The sequence below is a fragment of the Cnephaeus nilssonii genome (genome assembly GCF_951640355.1).
Source record: "Cnephaeus nilssonii genome assembly, chromosome: 21".
In the NCBI taxonomy this organism is placed as follows: domain Eukaryota; kingdom Metazoa; phylum Chordata; class Mammalia; order Chiroptera; family Vespertilionidae; genus Cnephaeus; species Cnephaeus nilssonii.
This window is the reverse complement of record NC_137092.1, coordinates 38,908,357-38,923,609: the sequence shown is the minus strand read 5'-3', so window position 1 is coordinate 38,923,609 and position 15,253 is coordinate 38,908,357. Positions and strand designations below refer to the sequence as shown.

Sequence of the window (15,253 nt, the reverse complement as noted above, 5' to 3'; positions counted from 1 at the left end):
TGCATAAAGTATAACATAAAAAAAAAAAAAAATCAGCAGAGATTGTGGCTGAGAGAGAGGGAGGGCTGCTAGAGTCCCAGGTGTTCCTCTTAAAGGGTCCTCATGAACTTACTTGGACTCACTCACTGAGAGCTCCCCAGCTGGGGCAGCAGCTCGAAAGGTGCCAGTGACACATGGTGAAGAACTGAATTGTCCAGCAAGAGTTGGAGAGGCGGCTTTCTCCAAGGCAGAAGTACAGGCAGAGAATATTATTTCTTTGCTAAATCCTCCCCACACAAAGCCGTCTGACGGTCATTATATCTGAGTCCCCATCCACCAGGTTAACAGTGTTCCTAGCGCTGACAATTCTCTGAAACTGAGCCACACCCACACGCAGGCCCACCCCAGCCATATAAATGGCCTATCTTGGCTCAGACTTGGAACTTTCCAAAAATCTATGCAAAGTTCACAAAACTCAAGGAGCATCTGGCCTCAGCGTGCCCCCTACCTCTTGCTAAGTGGTCCCTGGCACAGCATTAGCGGCAACTGGCTTTAGTTTGCAGCTTAGTCTCTCTGGACACCTTCAAGCCCAGCAAAAGTTAGCAGCCATCTGAAAATGGCTTTGTTGCTCATGCCTGGTGTCGCCCGACAGGGCACTGATGGTGGATGATTTGGCCTACACCTCCAGGGGAGCCCGAGCTAGTGCATCCAGCTTCACACCATGTCGAAGTACCACCCAAACACCTGATGAGCAACACACTTAAGGGATGAACTTGGCAGGTTCCTGGGTCCCACTGATGTGAGTTCTGTTCCATGGGATTGACCCCTGACAGCAGATCCTCCACTGTGGTCTCGGTCAGACCTAGCAACCCATGGACAGTGTAAGGAGCCTCTGGGAGAACTTCAAGCATACCAACATTTGTGTCATGGGGATGTCGGAAGGAGATGAGAGGGAGCAAGGAATTAAGAACTTACATGAAAAAACAATGACAGGAACTGGTGAAAGAAACAGACAAACAAGTCCAGGAAGCACAGAGAACCCCAAACAAAAGGAATCCAAAGAGGACCACACCAAGACACATCATAATTAAAATGCCAAAGGCAAAAGACAAAGAGAGAATATTAAAAGCAGCAAGAGAAAAACAGTTAGTTACCTACCAGGGAGTACCCATACGATTGTCAGCTGATTTCTAAATAGAAACTATGCAGGCCAGACAGGAATGGCAAGAAATATTCAAAGTGATGAATAGCAAGTACCTACAGCCAAGATTACTCTTCCCAGCAAAGCTATCATTCAGAATTGAAGGTCAGATAAAGAGCTTCACAGATAAAAAAAAAAGCTAAAGGAGTTCATCACCACCAAACCAGGATTACATGAAATGCTGAAGGGTATTCTTTAAGAAGAGGAAGAAGACGAAAAGGTAAAGATAAAAATTATGAACAACAAATACATATCTATCAAGTTAATCTAAAAATTAAGTGATTAAAAAATCTGATGAACAGAATAAACTGGTGAATATAATAGCATCAGGGGCATAGAAAGGGAGTGGACTGACAATTCTCGGGGGGAAAGGGGTCTGGGGGGTGCAGGAAGAGAATGGACAAAAATCGCACACCTATGGATGAGAACTGGGGGGGGGGGAGGGTAAGGGCAGAGGGTGGGGTGGGAACCAGGTAGAGGGGAACTATGGAGGGAAAAAAGAGGAACAACTGTAATAATCTGAACAATAAAGATTTATTTTTTAAAAAAAAGACACGGTGGCTAAATGCATAACAAAACAAGATCCTTACAAGTCCTGTCTACAAGAGACTCACTCCAGACAGTAAGACACACACACAAACTGAAAGTAAAGGGATGGAAAAGATATTTCATGAAAATTGTATCAAAAAATTAAAAGGCTGGGGTAGCAATACTTATACGAGACAATGCAGACTTTATTTTTTTACTTATCTTTACTGTTGAAAGTATTACAGATGCCCCCTTTCTTTCCCAAAGACCTCCTCCACCCCCCCACCAGACCACACTCCAGGCCTTCACATTACTGTCTGTCTCCATGGTTTATGCAGTTGTGCATGTAAGCTCTTTGGTTAAGCTCTCCCAACCCAGCCACCTATCCCTGCCTTCCCTCAGAGATTTGTCAGTCTGTTCCATGCTTCTATGTCTCTGGATCTATTGTGTCCATCAGTTTATTTTCTTCATTTTAAATTTCACTAGACAGAGCAAACTATCCTCTCCAAAGAGCTATATCAATTTACACTCCTAGCACTGTGCAAGAGCTTACGGTCTCCCATACTCTTGACAACATTGTTAATTTTTAAATGAATTCTAACATCCAATCTGAAAAACAAAAAATGACATTCACACTAAAAGCAATGAGTTCTCAATACACCAGTGAAAAAATGCACCTTTTCATTTAACTACCATTTGTACTTGTTACCATATCACACTTATTTCCCTTTACTTTCTAGTAACAGTTTCCATCAGTTAGATATCACTGGCTTCTAGTCTGAAAAGTGGTCTACAATCTAGTTTAAGTGAGAAAGTATAAGCAGCCCCATCTAGTCACTTATGTAAACTACTAGAGGACCAGTGCATGAAATTCATGCAGGGGAGGAGAGGTGTCCCTCAGCCCAGCCTGCACCCTCTTGCAATCCAGGACCACTGGTTCCTAACCGCTCGCCTGCCTGCCTGCCTGATCACCCCTAACCACTCTGCCTGCCTGCCTGATTGCCCCTAACCGCCTCTGCCTCGACCCCCGCCGCCACAGCTTCTTCTGGAAGGTCGTTTGGCTGTCCGGTCTAATTAGCATATTACACTTTTATTATTATAGATAGGAAGAACACTATTATTCCCTTACTAGATAAAAATTCCACAACATTTGCTCACAGAAAAGATTCTCAAAGCGATCTTTATGTTCACTACAATTAATTTGTAAAAATTAAATATTTGAAAATTTTAACTAGAAGAAAAATCAATCACTAAGCTCATACTATCAATAGTCTGCATTAATAATTATATAAATTGTTATGATATTTAATATATATAAGAACCTGAAGGAATGGAAGCTGAGAAGTAGTTTCAACATCAGCATGAGGCAGTGTGTTTATAAAACGCAAAGGAGTGCATATAAATATTAAGCCAATGTATTTGTCCCAAAATAACAATGCACCCTGACCATAAAACACAGGATTATAAAAAAAACACACACATAGCACACAAATTTATACCAAATCAACATGAGGTTAAAAATAGCTTGAGGTCATTTGCCTCTGAGCAGACTCAGACAGGCACAGGAGAAAAAAATAGCTCATACAACAAAACTGGGTATTCAGGGCATGAGTTATATAAGTAAAACAAATAGAGAGCACTATTATGTTTCAGTGAAACACTCAAAAGAATCACAGAGACACTTTATTTTCAAGTTTTGTCTTGAAAATCTCAAATGTTACTCTGAGGAAAAGAATAAGACAACGCCTCTGAAAATATGTGAGCTGAAATATTTACATATTTCAATATGAAAAACAGGATGGACAGTATCCTCCATTGAGCAGAATTTGCTATAAGCTAACCATGACCATATCAGCACTTTTTAAAATATTATGGTCTGTTCCTCAAAGTTACCATCTGACCCAAAAATTTCACTTTTATAGCCCAACACTGAACCCACAAAAATGCGTACAAATATTCAAAGTAGCATTCTTCATAACAGCTAAAAAGCATAAAAAACTCAAATGTCCACCAACTGATGAGTGGGTAAACAAAATATAGTATACTCATACAATGGAATATTGTGGAGCCATAAAAAAGAATGAAGTATTGACACATGCTACAACATGGATGAACCTTTAAAACATTCTGGTAAGCAAAAGAAGTCAGTCACAAAGGTCATATATCGTATGATTCCATTTATATCAAATGTCCTAAATAAGCAAATCCATAGCACAGAAAATAAATTGGTCGTTACCTAAGGCTGGGGAACTGGAGAGAAAAAAAGGAAAGCGTAATTGGTACAGGGTTTCTTTTTAGGGTGATGATAAATTGCTAGATTAAACAGTGGTGATGGTTGTACAACTGTACAAAATTAGTAAACCCACTGAATTGTATACTTTAAAGGGTAAATTACATGATACATGAATCGTATCTCAAAAAAACATTATGGTCTACAAAGATGAGTCAACTGAGACTGGAAAGCTTCACAAAAACATCAAGATAATAACCTTCAAAACATTTAGAGATCCCTCCCTCCTGCCCTTCCTGTACCCAAGCAACCAATGTTCTTGCTGTGGTTTGCATTTTTTAAGAAATTGATATTTCATGTTAAAGGAATCATATTGTATACTAGAGGCCTGGTGCACGAATTCGTGCATGGGTGGGGTCCAGCCAACCTGCCCCGATGGGGGCCGATCAGGCTGGGCCAGCCAGGGGCAGGGGCAGGGGCTGCAGGTGGTTGGCAAGCTGGCCCTGCCCCCTGGTCGAACTCCCGGTCGAACTCCCAGTCGAGGGGACAATTTGCATATTAGCCTTTTATTATATAGGATGCTCTTGGTGTGCCTTCTTTTACTCTGCTTAATTATTTTTTAGATTCACTTTTACAGATATCAGTAGTTTATGCTGAGTAATATTCCATATACCTTATATTGCTTAGTATTCCATAGCGGGAACGTATCACAATTTGTTTATCCATCTACCTACTGATAGACATTTGGGTTGTTTCTAGTTTTTAATAAAGTTGCTATGAATATTTGCATATATATGTATATGTGCAGATATATGCTTTCTTTTCTCTTAGGTAAATATTTAGGAAAGTGGAATGGCTGGATCACATGGTAGATGTATTTTCACCTTTTTTAAAAACAGATAGATTGTTTCCTAAATTGGCTGTATCATTTTTCCACTCAATTTCAGTTGCTCCACACTCACCATGAGTTAATACGGTCAGTCTTACATTTTAGCCATTCCAATAGTTGTGCAGTATTTCATTGAGATTTTTATTTGCATTTTCCAAAGGACTAATATTCACCATCTGTATATCTTCTTTGGTGAAGGAGATTATTAGAATATTTTCCCAATTTCTAAAAATGGGTTGTTTTCTTACTCCATTTTGATTTCTTTATAGAGTCTAGATACACAGGCTGTAACAGATGATTTGAAAGTTATCTTCTCATCTGTGGCTTGTTTCTTCATTCTTATGAAGAACACAGGTTATTTATTTTAATGAAGTCCAATTTATTAATTATTTTCTTTTATGGATCATGGTTTTGGTGTCATATCTAAGAAATGTTTTCTTCAAACTTTATATAAAGTTTAAGACTTTTACCCACTTTGAGTTAATTCCTGTATATGGTTTAAAGTATGTATTTCAAAGCTCATATTTTTGTACTGTAGATATTCACTTATTTCAGCAAGTGTTTAAAAGGATATGCTTTTTTCTCCTGAACCGCCTTTGTCCCCAGTGTGTGTGGGTCTATTCCTGGACTCTATTCTGTTTCTTTTTAAATCCTCACCTGAGGATTTTTTTTAAATTGACTTTGGCGGGGTGGGGGAGGGGGGAGATGGAGGGGAGGGGAGAAAAACATCAATCAGCTGCCTCTTATACTCTCCTGAACGGGGATCAAACCCGTAACCTTTTTGGTGTATGGACCTATGCTCAACCAACTGAGCCACTAGGCAGGCTATTCTGGTCTGATCTATCTATCTTGATGGCAGTACCATAGTCTTGGTTACTATCCTATACAATAAAGAGGTAATATGCAAATTGACCCTCATGCCCTCGCACAAGATGGCCGCCCACGTGGTCAAAGATAGCCGCCACAAGATGGTCGGCAGGGGAGGGTATTTGTGAGCGATCGGGCCAACAGGGGAGGGCAGTTGGGGGCGACCAGGCCAGCAGGGGAGGACAGTTGGGGGCAACCAAGCTGGCAGGGGAAGGCAGTTGAGGGGAACCAGGCCTGCAGGGGAGGGCAGGTGGGGGCCTAAACCGGCAGTCGGACATCCCCCGAGGGGTCCCAGATTGGAGAGAGTGCAGGCTGGGCTGAGGGACACCCCCCATCCAGTGCACAAATTTCGTGCACCGGGCCTCTAGTCTATACATACAAAACCCTAATATGCAAATAGACTGAACAGCAGAACAACTGAACAACCAGTCGCTATGATGAACGCTGACCACCAGGGGGCACAGGCAGAACATGGCGGGCATTGGCCACAAAGGAATGGTAGAGCAGGTGAGCGGGGGTGCCAGACCAAGGCAGGGCAGGGCGCCAGTCGCTGTCATCAGGGCGAGCCTCTGGTGGTTACTGAAAATTCTTTGCTCTTGCACACCATGGTCCCACCTGGCGCTTGAACCCGATGACAGCACCAGCCCAAATCACTCCATGCCATCAGCGGGTGCAAGGGGGGCTAGCTCCATCAGTGGGTGCAAGCGGGGCTGACGCCATCAGCATGTGGGAGTGGCAGCAGCAGCGGGAACTAGGCTGCTGGCAGACAGGGGGTTAGGGGGCTGCGGTGGGAGGGTCCGGGCGGGGCGTGGAGGATGGGCTGAGACCCGCCCCTTAGCCCACCGCAGCCTTGTGGCCCACAGTTCCTTTCAAGGTGCATGAATTTGTGCACTGGGCCCCTAATAGCTTCATAATAAACCCTGAAATCAGATAGTATTAGTCCTCTAATGTTTTTCTTCTTTATCAAAGGTGTGTTAACTATTCTATATACTTTGCATTTCCATATGAATTTTATAAATCTAATTTTCAATTTTTACCAAAACACTGACTGGGATCTTGACTGGAATTATACTGAATTCACAAATGACATCCTAACAATATTGTCTTCTGTTCCACAAGCAGGATATATTTCTCCTTTTATCTAGGTGACCTTTAATTTCTTTAAGTGATATTTTGTAGTTCTCTATGCTCAGGTCTTATACATTTTTTCTGAAAGCAAAAGTATTTCATATTTTTATGCTATTGTAAATAGTATTTTTTAAAAATTTAATTTCTAATTGCTGCTAATATGTAAAAATACAACTAATTTTCTATATGTTTTCTTATATTCTGCAACCTTGCTTACACTTATTATTTCTAACAGCTTTTTAATGGAATTCATCAAGTTTTCAACATAAAAGATCATGTTAACTGTGAACTGACAGTTTTGGTTCTTTCTTTCCAATGAGTGCTCCTTATGTCTGAGAATAAGAACGGCAAACAGAAAGGATAGTTTAAAATCCTGAACTTCTTATTATCTATCTAGTAATTTAAAATTGTCATTTCTGTAAGTCAAAATTGGTAGAATTCTATTTAATTTAACTTAATATTGTTCTTGATTACTGAGAACCTTCTCCACAGGCCCCAGGAGCACACACACCAGAGCATGAGCTGGTACAGGAGAGGGCAGAGGTAAAACTGCCCTCACAGATGACTGGCTCATCTCCCACCCCTACTGCCACAGACACTACTCCTACACCCCTACTAACTATAGGCTTAAATTGCAATACCCAAAAGTGAAGATCTCTCATTTCCACCTCTGACCTCATTACTTTTCCCTACCAAAGCAGTGATGCTTCTGAACGGTGAGTGGCAAGAGCCTCATCTCTGCTAATTCCCATCTCTCCAATGGACAGAGTTCATGCACTAGGAAGCTGCACAGATGCAAAAGAAGTGGTTGTAAGTCTGTGTGCTGGCTCCGCAGCCTCTAATTCTCGGGTGGGTCATCCTGTATAGACTTAGAATGTCTATTTGGCCACAAATCAACTGTGTTCTTCAATTAGGTAGAATAAAAACTAAATTTGTATTGCCATCTGTCTAGCTTCTATGTTTTATTTTTCAATATGTTCTAGACTCAGAGGTGGAATGATGAAGTATCAACCATCACATTTAACTAGACATGTTTAACACAGGGTAACAGTTTAGTAAATATAGTACAAACATAAAAGAATATGAAATATAAATCTTGTAAACTATGGAGAGACAAGAAAAAAGATCTGATATAATCCTAAGTAAAATTTTTAAAGTAGAAATACAACATGATATACTCCTATGCCTGCATCTGAAAACAGGAAGAATGCATGTGAGAAATCAAAAGTATTATATAAAAACCATAAAACTAAAATAAGGTAATGAGAATATGGGGGATTTTTCATTTTTAAAAGTCTCCTTAATGCTGTTACAACATCTTTCAGTATCTATGCCTCAGGACAAAACCTGAAGAAAATGTATGAAGAAAGGGGGCTTTTAGAAAGGAAGCTCCAGATTTTTTTTTAAATATATTTATATTGATTTCAGAGAGGAAGGGAGAGGGAGAGAGACAGAAACATCCATGATGAGAGAGAATCATTGATTGGCTGCCTCCTGCACACCCCCCACTGGGGGATCGAACCTGCAACCCAGGCATGTGCCCTTGACCGGAATCGAACCTGGGACCCTTCAGTCCGCAGGCCAACACTCTATCCACTGAGCCAAACCAGCTAGGGCTAGATACTGTTTAATGCCTTTTAGAATTACCATTATAATGCTACATGTGTAAAACAAATTTTATTTAAATAAATATAAACCAGACTGCTCAGCGCTCGCTTCCCTTTTGTGTATACTGGGTGTTCTTTTTCTAGGAAGCCATCTATCTATCTCATATTCTGCTCATCTGAAACAGCCGCCACAGCCACCCTACAATGAAGTGATCCATTCCGGTAAGCTGAGACCCTCAGATCAGATGTCTCACTGGCACCAGGTCATGGTCAGAAGCTTTCAAATAATCAATGAACCCTCCCTCAGGTAGCCATGGGCTCCATTCCCAGGTTATCAGAGACCTCAGTAGAGCAATGTCATCTCTCTACAAACTGCTAGCAACCTTTTTATAATTCACTCTCCACTAACTCTCACAGATTAACTGGCAACCAGCCTCCTCCCACCTTCACTCCATCCTTACCCACCTCAGATTCACTTTAAAAAAAAATACTGATTCTGTTTGAAATTTTGCTTGGACTATGCCTTTTCTAATATATCTAATATTTTAATAACTCAGCTATTAGTAAATGCTAATTATAGAAAATAACCTTTTCATTGCACAAGCAGCTCTGGCTGAAGAAAAAAGCAAAACTGAACCCAAGTCTCTGCTGAAATTACCAACTAAAATATGGAAAAGAATAACTTTGGTTTCTATATATAATTTTCTAAGTTTTTTTTTCTTCGGGGACATGAGTATAAAACCTTATAGCTATAAATATTATCTTTTTCTCACCTCTTTGCTTATCTAAATTCCACCTACCCTTCAAGTATCTGGTACTTGAAGAAAGCCCTGTTTTACCTTCTGCATGAAGTCTTAATAATGGCAAAAATTTATAAAGCACTCTCTGTGGCAGGCACATTGACCGACACACCTGACATGTATTAACTCACTTAACCCTCACAACAATCCCATGAGGTATTATTTTCCCCAATTTGTAGATGAGAAAACATGTACAGAGAGATCTGAAGTAATTTTGTCCAGGTCACATATCCAGTAAATACGTGGTAGGCCCAAGATCTGAACTCAGGCAATTTGATTCCAAGCGTATCACTAGGTCATTTGACCTCTCCTCCTGAAGACTTTACAAAGACTGCAGCTCACCTAATATAATCTCTCCCCACTGTGTGTGTCACTTAGACCCCACAGTAATTTTCATTTTTATTTGATTGAGATTGAGAGAAAGAGAGAGAGAGAGAGAGAGAAACTGATTTGTTATTCCACTCATTTATGCATTCATTGGTTGATTCTTGTATGTGCTCTGACCGGGGATCAAACCCGCAACCTTGGCACATCAGGACAATGTTCTAAAAACTGAATAACCTGGCCAGGCACCACAATAATTTTATGATACTCTTTCTTGTTTACTTATTTGTTTCATACGTGTTTGCACTTCTCCAACAAAATTATAAATTCCTTGTAGGCAAGGTAACCATGATATTTCCTTCTTGTCCCTACTTTTAGCAGAGTGCTGTTCAAGCACTCAATATAGACTATTTAGCTGATTTTTTAAAACCCTTGACAATATGCTGGCCAGCCTTGCTCAGTGGTTAGAGCGTCAGCCTGAGCACAGAAGGGTCTCAGGTTCAATTCCTGGTCAAGGGCACATGCCTGCATTGCAGGTTGGATCCCCGGCCCTGGTCAGGACTCATACAGGAGGCAACCAGTTGATGTGTCTCTTTCACATGAATGTTTTTCTCTCTTCCTCTCTCTCCCTGCCTCTCTCTCTCCCTCACACCCTTCCACTCTCTCTAAAAATCAATGGGGGCCTCTACCGGTGTGGCTCAGTGGTTGAGCATTGACCTATGAACCAGGAGAGGTCATGGTTTGATTCCCAGTCAGTCCACTCACCCAGTAGGGAGCGTGCAAGAGGCAGCCAATCAATGATTCTCTCTCATCATTGATGTTTCTATCTCTCTCCTTCTTCCTTTCTTTCTCAAATCAGTAAAATTATATATATATTTTTTAAATCAATGGGGGAAAAAATACCCTCAGGTTAGGATTAACATACACACACACACAAAACCACCCTGGTAACTTCTATAATATTATACAGACAGATTTTTTAAAATGTAAAATATCATTTAAAAAGGAGAAAACTGCCGAAACCGGTTTGGCTCAGTGGATAGAGCGTCGGCCTGCGGACTCAAGGGTCCCAGGTTCGATTCCGGTCAAGGGCATGTACGTTGGTTGCGGGCACATCCCCAGTAGGGGGTGTGCAAGAGGCAGCTGATCGATGTTTCTCTCTCATCGATGTTTCTAACTCTCTATCCCTCTCTCTTCCTCTCTGTAAAAATTCAATAAAATATATTAAAAAAATAAAAAATAAATAAAAAGGAGAAAACTAAAATATCCACGCATGATGACAAGGGAATTCTACAGAGAGAAAACTAGGCATTACTACAAACTCTAAAGAACAGGTTATGACTCAGCAAAATTATTTTCACACCTAAAGAATAGCTCATGCCATCAGTGTCAGATTTAGCATTACTAAAGTTAGGAAACTGACTACATATATTTATTTTTCGTCTTAATACATCTCTTCCTGGTGAGTCATATCTACAAAACTGACAAAGCAATGTATTTCCATTTCCTAAAAGAGAATTAACACTTAAAAAAAATCAGATGAAGTTTTTTCTGCATATGTATAATCAATAAGTGACAACCTGTGTTATCAAGGAAATAGCACACACAGAAGGAAAATACTAAAATCAGAAAAGACTTCCAGGCCTGGCAAACAGAATAAATTTTAAATAATGTTTTTCAATCTGTCAAAGTGAAAAAATTAAAATGTGAGTTTAAAGACATCTTGTACCCATGTACCAAGATGTACACACATATAAATACTAAAAATTTTGCTAGACAAGGTACTTGAGCTATCTCTGGAAAAGGCTAATGTAATCCTGAAACACAAAGAAATTCTGATGATTGGGTTTAACTTTTTTTTTTTTTTTAAGCATCTGTTAGTTTTCTAGAGTCAAGTACTGTGGCAACAGGAGCAAAAACAAACCAGTGTTTTTTGTAGGCTGAGCTGGTAGGCTACAGACTCTAACACTTTAAAAACAGAGTATGTAATGCCACTGAACTATACACTTAAAAATGGTTAAGCCCTGGCAGGTATGGTTCAGTTGATTGGATTCGATTCCCAGTGAAGGCACTTATAAGGAGGCAACCAATCTTTCTCTCCTCCTCCCTTCCTCTCTCTCTAAAATCAATAAACATATCCTCCCTTCAGGTGAGGATCAAAATATTAATCACAAAAATAAAATTAAAATGGTTAAAATGGTCAAAAAGAAACTAAATGAGATTTTAAGTCGATAAAGTTGAAAAAAGAAAATTACTCTAAATTTATTATAAAATGTATACAAGGATGCATAGTAATGCCTTATTTTCAAGTGACAGTTAAGATTTCCTGCCCACCCCTCAAAATATGGATGCTGCATTATATAAAGAACTGGAAATTAATTATAGGTCCCATCCTGAAATCTGGAAGACAAGTAAATATCTTACCCTTAATCTGGCCCCCTAATTCCAGTTATGTCAAACTACCATGCTCATTAGAGGTAATTTCTAGAAACCAGTTCCTCTGTGTAAAGTGGAAGACCGTGCCTTAGTATGACTTCTATTAACAACTCATTCCGGCCTGCTCTTTACTTGGCCATCATGCCACTAAAGCAGAATCTGCAACACTGTTATTTCAAAAACACAAGCTTTGTATTTTCACACCATTACACACAACAAAACAGAATTCACAATACTGTCAGGTTTAAAACAAAGGCTATTACTCTAATCAACGCTTTACCAAAAAGTAATATGCCAAAGCCCCAGCTGCTAAAAGCACAAGCTATGCTAAGGGCTAACCTTGTCCACATTTTCCCTATCCATTCTGATGTTTTGCTGCTCGGAGAGGTGAAAATATGTCATGATTTGAACATCCACCCACTCCCTGAAGCATCCCTACACCCAAAGGAAAACTCACCTCTGTGAAATGTGTTGATGTGCTATTGTCCATCCGGTTGCCACCAACACCTAAAAAACTAAAGAGAAAAGGGAGTAAGTGATTCTATTCCCAGAAACAAGCTTCCCTCTCGGAAGCTTAACCAAGAATGGTGCAATGAGAACACAGCCCAATAAGGAAAAATAACTCATCTCAACCTGACACCTACAAAGAAACTATGACCAACCGGCATGTGGATTAATCTATAAAAAAACTATAACTGCAGCCCAGCTGGCGTGGCTCAGTGGTTGAGCACTGACCTGTGAACCAGGAGGTCATGGGTTCGATCCCCAGTCAGGGCACATGCCCGGGTTGTGGGCTCAAATCTCAGTGTGGGGTGTTCAGGAGGCAGCCAATCAATGATTTTCTCTCATCATTGATGTTTCTATTTCTCTCCCTCTCCCTTCCTCTGAAATCAATAAAAATATATTAAAAAAACAAACAAACAAAAAAAACTGTAACTACAGCCCTGGCCAGGTAGCTCATCTGGTTGAAGTGTCGTTCCAATGCGCCAGAGTTGTGGGTTAGATCCCTGGTCAGGGCATATACAAGAATCAACCAGTGAGTGGTGGAGCAACATATGGGTCTCTCTCTCTCTCCCTCCCTCCCAACCTCCCCCATCTCTCTCTAAAATCAATCAATAAATAAATAATTTAAATTATAACAACAAAATCAAGTGGAAAAATTGAGGTAAAGGGCCACCACAGAAAAGGACCCTACAGAGAGCCAACAAGGCAATTGAAATTTGACTTAGCAAAAGAAAACAAACATTTATCCTCAAAGAGGGCAAGAAGACAAGATTCTCATAATAGTATTTCATTAAAAAGCCATTCAACCACCAAATAAATAAGTTTGAGACAATAGTTAATATTTCTTGGCAATGATTAAATGTAGTCATGTAAGGCCCTAGGCTGGTTTGGCTCAGTGGATAGAGCATCAGCCTGTGGACTGAAGGGTCCCGGGTTTGATTCCGATCAAGGGCATATGCCAGAGTTGCAGGTTCGATCCCTAGCAGGATCGATGTTTCTCATCACTGATGTTTCTCTCTCTCTCCCTTCCTCTCTGAAATCAATAAAAACGTATTTTTAAGATGTAGTAATGTAAGAAGTCTGTTACTAAACTTAGCACATTATAAGGGCTCAATAAATATTTTTTTCTTCTCCTGGTAGATTATCCTATTCTTTGATTATCCTACCCATCCTTCAGGGCCCATCTCAAATGCAATCTCCTCCATTAAGTCTCTTCTGAACTCACCAACCAAATGAGATTCCCCCACACTCCTCTACACTCTGACTTTGATTCAAATTCTACTTTGTATTGTAAATATCTAGAATTTGTCTCATCCATTTCTACCTGTCCCTCCTTTCATAAATATAAATTCAGAGGGCAAAGACTGTATTTTATGAATACAAGTGTATGTAGTATGTTCATTACGTGTCAGACATTATACAGAGCACTCATCACTTTTGGAAAACCCTGCAATGCCATATTCCATATTGATAACTTGAAACTAAAAGCTGTTAAATTATATCACCTGTGTAAACAACGGAGCAACAACTATGCAGCTAACTAGCTCAATGAAGCAGGAGCGATGGCAGAGCACTTGAGGGCACAGTCCCTGGAGGGGTCCTGCTCTGTCGTCTACCAGCTGAGTGACTTCAAGCACCAACCTCTCAGTGCCTCCGTGTCCTTGTGTGTCAAGTGGGAACAATAATGGCACTTATAATAGGGTAGTTGGTGAAGATCACTTAGCACACGTAGAACACGTGGAACAGTGCTGGGCACCACAGAAAGTCCTTGACAGAGAATGAGGATGGTGATGGTGGTGGGGGTGGTGAGAGGTGCTCCTGGGTGGAGCAAGAAAAAGACATGTCCGTTTCATCCAGGAAGTTGGGGCGGGTGCTGCAGAATTGGTCTTGCTTGGCAGAGGAAGGGGGTTCCCTCTAGACAGAGGGTTCAGCACTGTGGGTACAGTTAAGGTGGAGAGAAGGCTGTTCTGAGAACTTTCAGCCAGACAGGAACTGCTCCCCACTCCTGAAATATGAGCTTGGAGTCAAAATAGAAACAAACATGGCATGTTTCCATGTGTAGAACATTTTGTTTGTATTCATGAGAGAACACTAGCCAGGCTGGAAAACTATGGTTTGTGAACAAATGCTTTTCTCAAATAGACAGGAGCAGTGCCTAGGGTGGCAGGGAGGTTGATAATAAGAAGCACTTAGCTAGTTAATTCCAGGTTATGAAAAACCTGTTAAGAAAATGAAGGGTTTAAACAACACTGAATTAATTACATTGGTTAACAGTGTGGCCTGAGTTTAGCAAATAATATCTTCGCCCTTTACTTTCCTTAAAACAAACAAAACAAGTTTCAGTCAAGCTCACAACCCACAATCCAATGATATCATTGCTGGGCACACGCCCTGATAAAATCCCGGACTTCTTTTTATCCTTTCATTGCCAAAACACTCTTCTTTTACGAAATGAGGGACCTGAGCTGCTGTGTCTCCAAAATGACAGAAATTACAAAAAATAAAATCAATGAAGGGTAAAGAAAATGACCCACTTAACTTCAGCTTGTACATAAATTCATTTCTATTTAATTCAGTGTAGTGTCCAAACAGAATAATCAGTTTAAAATTAATGTGGTTTATTAACAGTTAAAAGTGATAACACAAGCCCTAGCTGGTTTGGCTCAGTGGATAGAGTGTCAGCCTGAGGACTGAGGGGTCCCAGGTTCGATTCCAGTCAAGGGCACATGCCTGGGTTTCGAGCTTGATCCCCAGAAGGGG

The 15,253-nt window shown here is 40.4% G+C and overlaps 1 protein-coding gene across 2 annotated transcripts in view; it reads right to left on the bottom strand.

The window, feature by feature from the left end:
- The window catches only part of RNF115 (ring finger protein 115), a 65,895-nt gene that overhangs the window by 21,029 nt on the left and 29,613 nt on the right, over window positions 1-15,253 (bottom strand). For both annotated transcript variants that reach the window (XM_079761824.1, XM_079761825.1), the window contains exon 3: window positions 12,447-12,504. In XM_079761824.1, the coding sequence (XP_079617950.1) occupies window positions 12,447-12,504 (58 nt within the window). The remainder of the gene's footprint in view (window positions 1-12,446; window positions 12,505-15,253) is intronic.